Source organism: Oryctolagus cuniculus, chromosome 16 (genome assembly GCF_964237555.1).
Source record: "Oryctolagus cuniculus chromosome 16, mOryCun1.1, whole genome shotgun sequence".
NCBI classification, from domain to species: domain Eukaryota; kingdom Metazoa; phylum Chordata; class Mammalia; order Lagomorpha; family Leporidae; genus Oryctolagus; species Oryctolagus cuniculus.
Genome location: NC_091447.1, coordinates 55,163,865 through 55,177,702, shown reverse-complemented (window position 1 = coordinate 55,177,702; position 13,838 = coordinate 55,163,865). Strand labels below are relative to the sequence as shown.

Below are 13,838 nucleotides of genomic sequence, written 5' to 3'. Positions count from 1 at the left end.
AATGCAGTGAGAATGCAATGGTGGTGAGTGACTGCACAGGGACGATCCCACACGCTAGGGTTCAGAGCGCAGAAGGAGCCGAGGCGGGAAGGCAGGCCCAGCCACGGCGCCGGAGAAGGCAGCAGAACACAGTCTCTGGCTGCGTTCAGCAGGGCGGCCTGCTGGCGGGACCCTGCCTGTCTCTGCTGTGTCTGAGAAGCAGGGGGCACAGCTCAGCACACAGCGGCACCGGACACACGCCCACTCCATCACACAACAGAACAAACCACAGAACGAAACGTGTGAGGGCATGCAAATCCTACTTTTACCAGCTCGAGGCAAAACCTCAGTAACTTGTGGTACAGAGTATGGCCACCTTTCAAACATAATTTAATTACTTGTTCACATAATATGAAACCTTACTTTAAATACAATAGTTTCAAAGAAAAATGCTGCTACCATATAAAACCACAACAAAAGGTGTGTAAATAGACATTGATATCGGCTATAAAAGGCAGCGAGAGGACGGGGCAAAGCATTGTAGAAAAGGGCTCCTGCAGCCACTAGGTGCAGCTCCGGGCTCAGCTCCATGTGGACCCAAGGGAAGACAGGATCCCTCACCAGGGCCCTCTGGGGGTGGGCGGGGGCGAGCGGGGTGCAAGGTGCCGGCCAGCCGGAGGTGGCGGAGGCGCCGCCTTGCACATGTGCGTTTGGGTAAGGCGTGTCTCTGATTGCATATGAGTGACAGCTGCTCGCAGCCGGGTTTCTGTCCTCAGTGCACTGATGTGCCATGGTCAACACTGACAACTTTATTTCCGGTTTGGAAATGCTGCGGCATTCCATAAGCAAATCGACCCGACTGGAGAACAGCAGCTCCTGGACTCCACCCTCCACCGATGGGGAGGCCCGGCTTTGAGGACCGAGGAGTAATTCATTTACGGAGTTGATAACCTCAGCGGAGGAGTAGCTGCCAGGCCAGATCCTGCCGACAGGGACAGCGCCCACGGGGAGGGCTGGCCACACCCACTCCCCCTAGTGGGTGTCAGCTAGGAGTGAGTCTGCCCTGAGGGACGTTTGGGGGGGGGGTTAACGGGGAGCTTCCGCATTTCCTGGGCAGGGCCCCTGCACACATGAACCCCGGGGCAGGTGAGACACCGAGGTGTTAATGCACAATGTCCCGCCTCGGCAGGGTTTTGGCAAAGACAAGTACGAGACCATCGGACACTTGTGTGTTCTTCTTCGACTGGGGGGCTGACAGCAGTGACCTTAATGACAGCTCTGATTTTGAGGGAGGAGTCTCCAAGCCCCTGCTTGGGCTCCGGGTGGGTCCACGGCTCAGCACGCTGGCAGGGCCGTCACCCACTGCTCAGGGGAGCTGGGGAGCCCGGGCTGGCCACACGCTGTGGGCACATGTCACACACACTGCTGTGTCTTCACCGTGGAGTCTCAGAACGTCTGGGGGTTTAGTTTCAAACAGCTGAGTTGTGTGTTGGCCTGGAAGCTAAGGGTCCTTCCAACACATCCTCCTAAGAGGTTTTCAGACCACAGCACTTGTCAGTGAGGGGAGGGGGGAAATGTACAGAGGCCAGGAGCCCAGGCCGGTCGCTCGGCTCAGAACGGGGTCTAGAGCAGCAAAAACCAGCCAGGGAGGGAGGCAGCACGGGACAAGTGAGTGTGGAATTCCCAAGACAGCTTTGGTGCCTGGGGAATTCTCCTGTCTGAGGGGCCAACAGCACGAAGATCCAGATCTCAGGACAGCCGTGGGCGGTGATGGGCACTCGGCCAACCGAGCCAGGAGCAGGCCCCAGACTCACCCCACGGGCGCAGGTTCTGTGTCACCAGGGGCCCCACTGAAAGGCTCTCCCAGCTCACGGCCCCAGCTCAGGGCCGCCCAGCACTCAGCTCTTCCCCAACAACCCATCTTCAGGGTACAAAGGACATGACTGAAAACCATCTTTGCTTTCTCAAAGCACAGGCCTGCAGCCCTGGCACCAGTGCTGGGGCCCGCCCGCTCCTGTCTGCTCACCTGCCAAGCTCCCGGGACGCCACTGCTTCCAGCCCCACCCACTGCTGCCAGGGGCCTCAAGTGGGGCTGGGGGCGGGGGGCGGCTCACTCAGCCCAGGCCCTGGCCTGGTTTATTGAACTCTGAAAACTCCAAATACGGTGTGGGGGGTGGGGGTCCAGGAAGCCGCAGGTGAGGGAATTTGGGCCAGCAGTCCCCGGAAATGTCCAGAGGGCAGCAGTTCTGGGTGCTCCTGATGCAAAACTCTCGTTTCCAAAAAAGGAAAAAGAAAAAAAAAAAGAAAAAAGGAAAAAAGCCAATAAAACTCCAGGCGTCCGGGGCTCTGAAAAGCAGGGCCTGGGACAGAGCCTCGCGGGCTGGGCCGGCCTTAGCTCAGGTGGAAGCGGTGTTCGCCCCGCGTCAGGTGCGACGAGAACTCGTACCTGTCCTGGCTGTGGTGGCCACACATGTTGCACTCGAAGGGGTCGCGGAAGCCGTGGCAGCCCATGTGGATGGTGTACATGACGTGGTCCAGGAAGAGCACGCGGCAGTGTTCGCACTTGTAGGCCTTGAGCGGCTCCCCGCCCGTGCCCAGCACGCGCAGCGCCTCGTGCGCGCCCTCGGCGCCCGCGCGCAGCGCCTCGTAGGCGCGTGGCTCCTCCTTGAGGCCCAGCCCGTTGCGCGCGTGTGCCGCCAGGTGGTTGCCCAGGTAGACGAGGCCCCCGCGCTGCTCCTCCGTGTTGCTCTCCGTGTCCGTCGAGTCTTGGCAGCTGTTGCTCGGCGAGGCCTCGCGCTCGGCCGCGGCCGCCGCCGCCTTGGCCTTGGACAGCAGCAGCAAGTTGTCCACGGCGCCGTCCGGGGCCGCGTGGCTCGGCGGCGGCTTGTGCAGCGGGAAGAGCGGGCTGAGGGCGGGCACGGCCTCGGCGCCGCCGGGAGGCGTCTGCACCAGCGGGCGCAGCGACTCGGCGCCCAGGTAGCTGATGGCGTTGTTGATGGCCTGGTCCATCACGTGCGACGTCATCATCTCGTTCTCCTTCTCGTAGCCGGCGCTGCTGTCGTAGGGCAGGTCCGACAGGCACTTGTCCCCTGTGGGCAGCGGGGGACAGGGTGAGGCAGCGCCCGGCACGGCCGAATCCCGGGGGCGGGGGGTGGTGGGGCGTGTCTGGGTGTCACCTACCCTGAGGCTTCTATCACAAACCCTGCTGTGTGGTTTATTTACAAACCCGGCGGGCATGGTTTACTCATGATGGGCATCACGTCTAAATTGCCAGGTGATCCCAGAGACATGCCTTTAGCCATCAGGGACACCATCAAGACTGTGGCACTTGGATGGTGTCTATGATGCTAGGCTGTGCTCCAGGGGGAGGTGGGCTCTGACCCTCACCAGGGCTGGCACAGCAGGTAAAGCCGTTGCCTGGGGTGCTGATCCGAGTCCCTGCGGCTCTACTTCCAACCCAGATTCCCGCTAGGAGAGCAGTGGAGGATGGCCCAAGTGCCTGGGCCCCCGCACCCACATGGGAGACCCTGAAGAAGCTCCTGGCCCTGGCTTTGGCCTGGCCCAGCCCAGGCTGCTGCAGCCATCTGAGGAGGGAACCAGCTGGTGGAAGATCCTTCTGTCTCTCCCCCTCTCTCTCTGAAACTCTTCCAAATAAGTGAATAAGCCTTAAAAAACAAAACAAAACCCCACAACTGCACTGAGCGGTGCTGAGCAGTGTGCAGGCAGCTATAGGGTGGGAAGCAGGAAACAACTGGGAAAACTGGGGAGAACGGCTGCCACTCACTGATTCTTTAGGAAAAACCCCGCACAAACCATGCGCAAGGAACCAATGCCCAGGCCGTGACAGCGACTTCCGTAGTCCATGAGCTGCTCCCTGCCCCGGTAACTGTGAAACCTGGGGCGGGACTTGGCTTCTGGCAGTTAGCTTTGGAGTGAACATTCGATACTGGAGTAAAATGAATTCCCTTGAAGATCCCCTCCTCAACACAGTGGTCCTGAGTCCAGCATAAAGCCCTGGCTCCATTAGCAGACGGGTTAGTTACAGTCACTGCGCGGGAGCACCTGCCCCTCTGAGGGCCACAGAGAGGCCTGCACTGCGCCCTCACCCCTCAACGTGTCTGCGCAGGCTGCAGGGACGGGAAGGGAGAGGCTGCCACCGCCCCACCCCTGCAGTGCCCAGCCAGCCAGGGAAGGGGGAGTCTGTGACCACCCCACCCCTGCAGCGCCCAGCCAGCCAGGGAAGGGGGAGTCTGTGACTACCTCACCCCTGCAGCGCCCAAGTGTGGAGCCTGGACGATTCACCCCAGCCCGACCCGTCTACTCTACAGGGGGCCATCTCTCAGTGGTTCCCCTGTGCATTGGCAGGCAGCTGGACCGGAAGTGGAGCAGTCGGGACTCATGCCAGGATGGTGTGCCGGCATTGCACGCGGCAGCTTGACCTGCTGTGCCACAATGCTGGCCCCAGAGGGAGGGTCGCTCTGAGGGTGCCACACACACAGGCCTTGCTCCCAAGAGAGCGGCTTCGGGCTTTGCAGGGCTGCATAAAGGTCCCAGGGCCTTAGCCCTGGGGGGTGCAGGCTGGGAGCCAAGAGGGGTGGGCAGGGGCAACGCCAGGAAAGAATTTGTCCAAAGAGAAATGGAAGCCACTGGAGGGCTGACTGAGAAGGGCAAAGTGAGGGGAGGACTGAGACCCCCGAGTCCAGGCTGCGGCTGGTGGGGCCTGGGGAGGGAGGGTGCTGGCAGCAGAGGGCGCTCACTGTCCGAGGGTTGTGCTGCTCTGTGTTCATAAACCTGTCTCACTGTCCAGGATGGCAGGTGCCATGATACTGTGAAGAACCTTGGGCGCCACGTGAGTCACGGACCAGCAGTGGTCAGAGCACGCACCCCTCCCAGACCTGGTCAGAATGAAAGCCCCAGGAAGCTGATGGTGGGGACCTAGGGGCTGCTCCTTGTCCCTGTGGAAGGTCACCAGCAGCCCGGCAGCACTGTTGAGGCCGCACACATCTCTGCTTTGCCGTGAGGGTCCACGTGTCTCATCACACGAACGCCAGCACAGAATGGATCCACTCTCTTTGTACCCAGGATCCTCTGTCTTCCAAAGCCTGGCTGGCACAAGGCGGAGCAGACTTGTGGCCAATTCTGCTAAGCATAACAGTGTTCCCAGCCCCAGCAAAACTGGTGTTTTCCTTGCTAATCATCCTAGTCTCTCCCCAAAGTCATGGATTGTGGTTTCCCAAAACTGCTGAAATCTGTTGTTTTACCAACCTGGTATCAACAACAAATGGGTGTAGGAAAAATAAAAAACACACAAACTCCAGATTGCCATGGCGTACCGAAATCACCCATGCAATTTCTCTTCTCCCACAGCCAATGAAATGGGAAAAAAATTAGAAACCTACAGAACTGGCAGTCAGCTCAAGAGTGAAACAGTTTAAAAGAAAAAAATCAGAGGCCGAGGGAAGAAACAGAGCACTGTGGTCCGACACGCGGGCTCAAGCCTGCGCTAACCTACCCTCCGAGGACCTCAGGTTGAGTCGACAGCATCCTTGGTGTCTGCCACAGTAGGAAAACATCCACACACCCCCAGAGAAAGTACAGTCTTCCTCCTCTCCCCACCGAAAGCAGGAGAAAGCTCCCCTGGCCAGAAGCAGAGGGCAGCGGGGAAGTGAGCGGAGAAGCCGGCTCCAGGGCACTGTGAGGGCCTGGGCGGGCTACACTGAAGGGGAGCAGCGCCCGCTGTGACCACCAGGACTGCTGGGTGGGGCTTTACCCGGGTCTCAGCAAAGGGAAAAATCAGGAAAGGCTGCAGGTGGCCACACCTGAGCCCGCCCGTCCCCAGCCCTGCCTTCTCTCAGCATGCCCCAGCCCACAGCTCTCACAGGACGCAGAGGGAAGGCTCCGCACACCACCAGGCTGCAGCAGACCCAGCAAAGACACGTCACAGCTAGCGTGAAAGTGGTTCCTCGTGATGCAAGGGGAGACAGGAACTAAAACCCAGACCAGTGAGGCCGTCTAGGAAAACCTGGGGTTCCAGCAAGAGAGGAAAGGCTGCGGAATCGCTTCCTGACATGGAGTCAGTTAAAAAAATGTAAAGATGGCGTGAAAAGCAGCAGGATGGGAGGAAAAGAGAGATTTCAGCTCTCCAGCAAGAAAACGATGTCCCAACCAGCATTAAGACAGAATCAATACACAGATTAGAATCAGCTGGTAACAGGACAGAAACCATGAGAAACTGAACTACTGACGTGGGGGAAAAGCACAAGGTGAGAACAGTGAGTACATGCGAAAGAGAGAAACAAAAACAAACTCAAGGCAATGCTACGCAGCGGGGAGACAAACCATCCAAAACTGGGCAGCACCCGCAGACACGGAACAAAGGTGGATCTACACAGAAGACTTCTCAGAAGTAAGAAGACAGGGCGTCTCCAGGGTGAAGCAAGTTTTCATTCAGGATGCTAAACGCCCAGACACATGTGGCTAGGGTTTGCGACTTTAAGGTTAAAGAAAGCCATTCTGGAAAGGTTTCTGGCCTACTGGCTAAAACGCCCACGTCCCACTCCAGAGGGTCTGCATTTGACCATGGGTTCCAGCTCCTGACTTCAGTTTTCTGTCAGTGCAGGCCCCCAGGGAGGGCAGCGACAGAGCTGAGTCCCTGCCACCCATGTGGGGGACCTGGGGTGACTTCCCAGTTCCTGGCTTTGGGGCATCAGCTGTTGTGGCCACTTGGGAGTGAACCAGCAGATGGGAGCTTTGTATGTCTTCTGTCTCAAAAGCAAATTGGGGGGGGGGGGGAAGACCAGAACAGAACCATTTTGGTATTCGCGGAGAAAATTAAAATCCCCTTAAAGGAAGAGAAAATGAGCCGGTCTTGGGCATCTCCACAGCAATGTTTGACAAAGCAATGCCATCAAACAACATGGCAAGATCTAAAAAGTTCTCATGGGAAAAGCATGGCCCGAGGCCGCACAGTGGGTCAAGATGGCCATCAAGTGCCAAGGCAAAAGATCATGTTCAACATAAAGTGGCAGTGGGCGGTCACCCATGGTCCCTGCAGAACTAGGGGTTAAAGGGCCAGCTCTCAAATCTGAAGAGCCAGTAATACATCCACTGTACTTGGAGAATCATGAGTACAGAGCCGAGGCGAAGATTATGAAGCTGGAGAAAGTAAGAATCAGCACAGAACTATGGGCACTGGGACTGCCATTGCGGCCCAGGGGCGAAGCTGCTGCCTGTGGTGCCAGCGCCCCTACGAGCATCAGTCCAAGGCTCTACTGCTCAACTTCCCATCCAGCTCCCTTCTAATGTGCCTGGGAAGGCATAAGATGCCCAAGTGTTTGGGCCTCTGCCACCCATGTGGGAGACCTGGATGGAGTTCCAGGGTCCTGGCTTTGGCCTGGCCCAGCTGCAGCCATTAGGGAAGTGAACCAACAGATGGAAGTTTTCTCTCTCTCTTTCTATGCAAACACATACTCCTACTCCCAACTATGTCTATCAAAAAAAAGAAGAAAAAAAAAAAAAAACTCGACTATGGGAGCTGGAACAGTGTCCTTAATTTCTTTCTTTCCTTCTTTCTTTGACAGGCAGAGTGGACAGTGAGAGAGAGAGACAGAGAGAAAGGTCTTCCTTTGCCATTGGTTCACCCTCCAATGGTCGCCGCAGCCAGTGTGCTGTGGCCGGCGCACCGCGCTGATCCGAAGCCAGGAGCCAGGTGCTTCTCCTGGTCTCCCATGGGGTGCAGGACCCAAGCACTTGGGTCATCCTCCACTGCACTCCCTGGCTACAGCAGAGAGCTGGCCTGGAAGAGGGGCAACCGGGACAGAATCCGGGGCCCCGACCGGGACTAGAACCCGGTGTGCCGGTGCCGCAAGGCGGAGGATTAGCCTAGTGAGCCGTGGCGCCGGCTTCCCTTAATTTCAAAGCAACGAGTCAGTAGCTACTGCCTACAGTGAAACAAATAGATGAAACAATGATTCAGAGCTGTTTCCCATAGTAAAGTATATTTAATATTAGACAAGTCCTTTACAAATGGAGTCCCGCCTGGGAGAGAAGGTTGATTTGAAGCCTGACCACTCCTCCAGTGTTCTGGGTCTGTTTTCACCTCTTGAACTCCAGCCCTGGACAGCATACCAGCATCTTTATGAAACAGACTCATTTCCATCTGTCCATCAGTCCACCTCTTTACCAACCTGTCCACCCACCAGAGGGCACTGCAAAAAGGTCACGGGGATGGGGAACGAAATATGAATCTTTGAAGTCAGCATACAGCTTTCTCATGACCTGCATTTTCCATGAACTTTTTGAAAACCTTTTGCCTTTAGATGCTCACATCCTTTTAATTTCTGGATGTTGGGTTTTGCTTTAAGAACACCAATCTTTGCATTAAAATTCATTATATTAGCCACGTATTAATACAGCAGGGCTTCTTTTTCTTAAAAAGGGAGAAAATTCGCCAGGATAGTGTACCAAGATAGTGTACCGGGATAGTGTACGAGGACAGTATACCAGGACAGTGTACCGGGATAGTGTACCAGGACAGTGTACCAGGATAGTGTACCAGGACAGTGTACTGGGATAGCATACCAGAATAGTGTACTAGGACAGTGTACCAGGACAGTGTACCGGGATAGTGTATCAGGACAGTGTACTGGGATAGTGTACCAGGGCAGTGTACTGGGATAGTGTACCAGGACAGTGTACCAGGACAGTGTATTGGGATAGTCTACTGAGATAGTGTACCAGGACAGTGTACCAGGATAGTATACCGGGATAGTGTACCGGGATAGTGTACCAAGGACACTTGGTACTGTGTACTGGGATAGTGTACTGGGACAGTGTACTGGGATAGTGTACTAGGACAGTGTACTAATGCAGTGTACTGGGATAGCGTACCAGGATAGTGTACCAGGACAGTGTACTGAGATAGCATACCAGGATAATGTACTGGGACAGTATACCAGGACAGTGTACTGGGATAGCATACCAGGATAGTGTACCAGGACAGTGTACTGTGACAGTGTACCAGGATAGTGTACCAGGACAGTGTATCGGGATAGTGTACCAGGATAGTGCACCAGGACAGTGTACCAGGATAGCGTACCAGGACAGTGTACCAGGATAGTGTACCAGGACAGTGTACCAGGATAGTGTACTGGGATAGCATACCAGGATAGTGTACCGGGATAGTGTACCAGGACAGTGTACCAGGATAGTGCACCGGGCAGCAGGAATATGAATCTCTGTTTCCTCTCTGTGACCTTCTGCGTCATCACAAAGTCCTCGCACAGGCACAGGACAGAGGGAGGACAGCCCGCAGCCCTGTTCCCACATCCAGGCCCTGCTGCCCTGTTCCCATCGCTCACACCAGGAGCTCTCTGATGGCCAAGGTGGGTGAGGAATGCCGCTGGCAAAGCAAGCCTTCACCGCATTCACGCCAGAGTCTGAGTCAGGGACCCGGCTCCCGTGTCCATGAAGCAGAGGCAGACGCTCCATCAAGCAGTGCTCAGCATATAAACAGCCTCATGGGACACTCCTTTTTCTTTCTTTTTTAAAAAATATATTTGTTTATTTTATTTGAGAGGCACAGTTACAGAGAGAGAGGAGAGACAGAGAGAGGTCTTCCATCCACTGGTTCAGTCCCCAAATGGCTGCACTATCAGGGCTGGGCCAGGCTGAAGCCAGGAGCTAGGAGCTTTCTCCAGGTCTCCCATGTGGGTGGCAGGGGCCCAGGGGCTTAGGCCATCCTCTGCTGCTTTCTCAGGCCATTAGCAGGGAGCTGGATCAAAATGGAGCAGCTGGGACTCAAACCGGTGCCTCCTGGGACATTTTCAAGGGGCTGAGGGCAGCTGGGGAGGGAGGCGGGGTGGCAGACCCATGGCCATTTCATGGATGGTGGCACTGCAGCCAGCGCCCTCCAGGCCACTTGCAAGGCAATGCTGGTGCTGGGCCTGGCCCCAAGGTGCTCTTCCCACTCTTCCCGTGCTGGGCGGCTGGTGTGAGGCCAGCCATGTCTCTGAGGTTCTTCCTGCAGGGACCAAGAGGGCCTAGGAGCCCGGAGTCTTTTATTTTAGGGCCTGGGAATTGTGGGCGGCTAGGACCAGGTGGAGGGGCCCCTCTGGGACCTTGAGGGGGTGCACAGCCTTGCAGGAGCTCCCGGCCAGACCCTGCTGTGCTGCCCTGACCTCCTGGACTTAACCTCCCCGGAGCCTCCCTCTACATCTTGCCCCCCACCCCACGTTGTTGAGTGCTTTGTTTTTCTTGTAACTCGAAAGCTTGTCCATGAAGACAGCACCCTCCTCACCACGGCCCCGCCCTGGGCGCGCCAGTGCAGGGCAGCGCCAGACCCTCTCGCTGGCCTGAGTCTCTGAGAGCTACAGCGGCAGGCATTCATTCCCCAGGGCACGTGCCTTCCCCAGCCTCCTGTGCTGAGGTGGAGGTCGGGCCCCGAGTCCCGAGATCAGGAGCCCTCGCTCGGAGCCACACCACTTCCTGTCGGTCCCTGCTCCCAGGGGCCTCTGAGCAGAGGCGGCCGGCCCAGGCAGGGGCCCTGGGGCTGATGCCTGGAGCTGCAGGCTTTTTTTTGAAGTATTTATTTTTAAGTATTCATCTCTAAGTATTTATTTTCACTCTGAGCCCAGCGCCGGCTCCCGTGGGCTCCGGATGTGCCAGAGCGGAGAAGCTCGCAACCAGGGCCCCTCCCCGCTGTGTCCACGGCCAGCGTCTCTTTGAAAAAACAATTTTCCAACTGAATTCTCTGCCTGCTCCTGCTTCCCCTGCCCCCAACTCTACAACAGCCCGTTTCACCAAGGAGCCAACAGAACCCCGTCTGAAGCGGCGAGAGGGCGGCTGGCACCGGGAACCGGCCTCCTCTGCAGCCCCTCCTGGCAGGTGCACCATGGGTGCCTCATCGCTGGCGGCTCCCATCCTCTCCCCACGTGCCACAGCCCCCAGGAAGTCCGGAGAGTCAGCACCAGGGCCTTCCAGAGCAGGGTCCCCCTGCGCCCACGGCTGCCCCACCCCTGCCCTTTCACCAGGCTCCCTGCTCCGTAACTTCCCCCTCCCACGCCCACTGCCCGGCTCCCTCAATTTCCCCTTTCCCATCAGTCTGGGTCCCTGCTGTTCCTCCTCTCTGGGCTGCTCCCAACCAAGCACAGGACGCTTCCTTCCTGCCTCTGCAGTGAAGGGACGGCGCCCCCTGGCAGCCCCCGTGCTGTGCCGGAGCTTCATGAAACAGCCAGGCTTTGTCGCCTCCCTTGGGCACCTGAGCCAGCCAGGAACACAGGCTCTGCTCCACGGCGCCCCTCCTGCCCCACTCGGCCCCATGCAGCGTCCTGGTGCCTCTGTCTCCCTGTGCCCCCTGGCCCCTGGCCCCACCCAGCGTCCTGGTGCCTGTCTCCCTGGGCCCCCTGGCCCCTGGCCCCACCCAGCGTCCTGGTGCCTGTCTCCCTGTGCCCCCTGCCCCCTGGCCCCGCCCAGCATGCTGGTGCCTCTGTCTCCCTCTCCCCCCTGTCCCCTGCGCAGCATCCTGGTGCCTGTCTCCCTCTCCTCCCTGGCCCCACCCAGCGTCCTGGTGCCTGTCTCCCTGTACCCCCTGCCCCCTGGCCCCACCCAGCGTCCTGGTGCCTCTGTCTCCCTGTGCCCCCTGCCCCCTGGCCCCGCCCAGCATCCTGGTGCCTGTCTCCCTGTGCCCCCTGTCCCCTGCGCAGTGTCCTGGTGCCTGTCTCCCTGGGCCCCCTGCCCCCTGGCCCCTGCGCCGCGTCCTGGTGCCTGTCTCCCTCTCCCCCCTGGCCCCTGGCCCCGCCCAGCATCCTGGTGCCTCTGTCTCCCTCTCCTGTCACTCCCTGTCTTCGTGGAGGAATGACACAGGACCCTGCGCTGTTCTTTTGTCTGCTCGGCCCTCCCCGGGTTTGCTGCTGGTTCTTCCCGGGTTGGCTACCGTCCCTTCCACCTCCGTGGAAGGGCGGTTCCCCCTGCCACATTCCCCACTTCCGCGGGGGAGCGGCACACCGCCGGCCGGCTCTCTCGGGGGCTGCACAGGTGTTCCTCTTAGATGTTCCCCTTAGATGTTCCTGGTGCATGTTGTCGCTCTCCTCCTTTATAGTCCTCTTCCACCAATCCCAACTCTGCTACCCACACGCCGAGTACGCTGCTCTCCTCCAATCAGGAGCAGGATCAGCTCCTGGAGGTCATCACTCAAGTTGGCAAGAGGCAGCTGTGTAGAAGCTGTTTTCTCCTCTCCCAGCGCCATATTGTGGGAGAGCAGATGCATAGAATAAGTCTTAATTCCAGTAACTTAGTCTAGTCTGAGTTGCTCCCCACACTCTCCCCCCTGGCCCCACCCAGCATCCTGGTGCCTGTCTCCCTGGGCCCCCTGTCCCCCGTGCCGCGTCCTGGTGCCTGTCTCCCTGGGCCCCCTGTCCCCCACACAGCATCCTGGTGCCTGTCTCCCTGTGCCCCCTGTCCCCCGCGCCGCGTCCTGGTGCCTGTCTCCCTGGGCCCCCTGTCCCCCGTGCCGCGTCCTGGTGCCTGTCTCCCTGTGCCCCCTGTCCCCCGTGCCGCGTCCTGGTGCCTGTCTCCCTGGGCCCCCTGTCCCCCGTGCCGCGTCCTGGTGCCTGTCTCCCTGTGCCCCCTGTCCCCTGCGCAGTGTCCTGGTGCCTCTGTCTCTCTCCCCCTGCCCCCTGCTCAGCGTCCTGGTGCCTCTGTTTGTCTCCCTGTACAACCCTCCTCTCCAGAGTCCCGCATGCCTGCTCCCGACTCAGGGTCCGTCCCGCCTTCACAAAGCTGGCACCAGTCCCCTTTCCTGGACACGACCCTCCCCTTCCACCCAGGATCGGAGCTGACCTCACGTCCTTGAGGTCGTCTGGTGTCCACAACAGCTGTGCAAGACACATCAAGAGCAGAACCAGGCTCCGCGAGGCTGAGGTTGTGAGCGCCCCGTGAAAACCCAGGCCCCGAGGCGCCGAGAGGCCGCTCAGGCGTGGAGGGCCCGCGCTGACCCTGGCACGCTGAGCCTCACCCCCTCTGGAGGGACAAGGACCACGCCTGGGGCTCCCGAGGTCGCAGCCGCCTCCAGGGAACTCCGGCAGGAGAAGAGTCATTTTTAAGAAACTTGCTGGGAGAAGTGTTCAGTGATCTAAGAGGCGTTACAGCTTAGGGATGTTTGCTGTTTTTAAAGCAAGATCCCTCTTCCGCCCTTTCTCTGCCCGCGGGTGAGGAGCCCTCAGTCTGGTTTTGGGAGAGGCAGCAAGCGTTGAATCTTACCAAGGAACTTCTGAGGCATAGAGCTCTTACGTTTGGCGACGTTACTCGCGAGTCTGTCCAGCACGAGGGACCGCTCCGGCCCCATCTTGCACAGGTCTTCCGCCGTCTCGCTGTGATTAGCTTCTTCTTTGATGACTAAAGTCAAAGACAGTCAGACAGGCCAGTTTAGAAACGCTCACGCCCAGTTCCCGCTGCCACCTGAGCCCCTGCCGAGCTGGTCTTCCCTGCGGCTGCAGCAACGCCACCTGCTGGCCACTGCTCCTGCACACTGCCCGCCCCCGAGGCCACTGCTGTCACCGCAGGCTGCCCAGGGCCTGAGCCCCCCATGTCCCTTTGGAGGGTCCTAGGATTTTTTCAAGATACTCCTGAATGTACAACCCCAGCCTGCCACCACCATAGGAGTCCTGCGGGAACCCAAGGACTGTCAATCAAAGGATCCGCCTCCACCCACTGGCCCAGGGCACCGGGCAGCAGGAAAGCCGCTGTCCAAGATCCTCAGCGAACCTTGGCTCCTGGGAAAGGATCGGGGGCCTCTCCTGAGACTCAAGGACACACGCAAGCGGAGACTTCAGAAGCAGGGAGGCACGCGGGCGTGGGCTGTC

At 58.6% G+C, this 13,838-nt stretch overlaps 1 protein-coding gene across 11 annotated transcripts in view; it reads right to left on the bottom strand.

The window, feature by feature from the left end:
* Window positions 1-282: 282 nt before the first annotated feature.
* The window catches only part of IKZF1 (IKAROS family zinc finger 1), a 93,369-nt gene continuing 79,813 nt past the window's right edge, over window positions 283-13,838 (bottom strand). For 6 of the 11 annotated variants that reach the window (XM_070059464.1, XM_070059462.1, XM_070059460.1 and 3 more), the window contains 2 exons: window positions 13,237-13,371; window positions 283-3,068 (listed from right to left, as the gene is read on the bottom strand). In XM_070059464.1, coding sequence (XP_069915565.1) covers window positions 2,371-3,068; window positions 13,237-13,371 — 833 coding nt within the window. In that variant the 3' untranslated portion in view covers window positions 283-2,370. The remainder of the gene's footprint in view (window positions 3,069-13,236; window positions 13,372-13,838) is intronic. The other 5 variants (XM_070059465.1, XM_070059466.1, XM_070059463.1 and 2 more) reach the window with 1 other exon arrangement.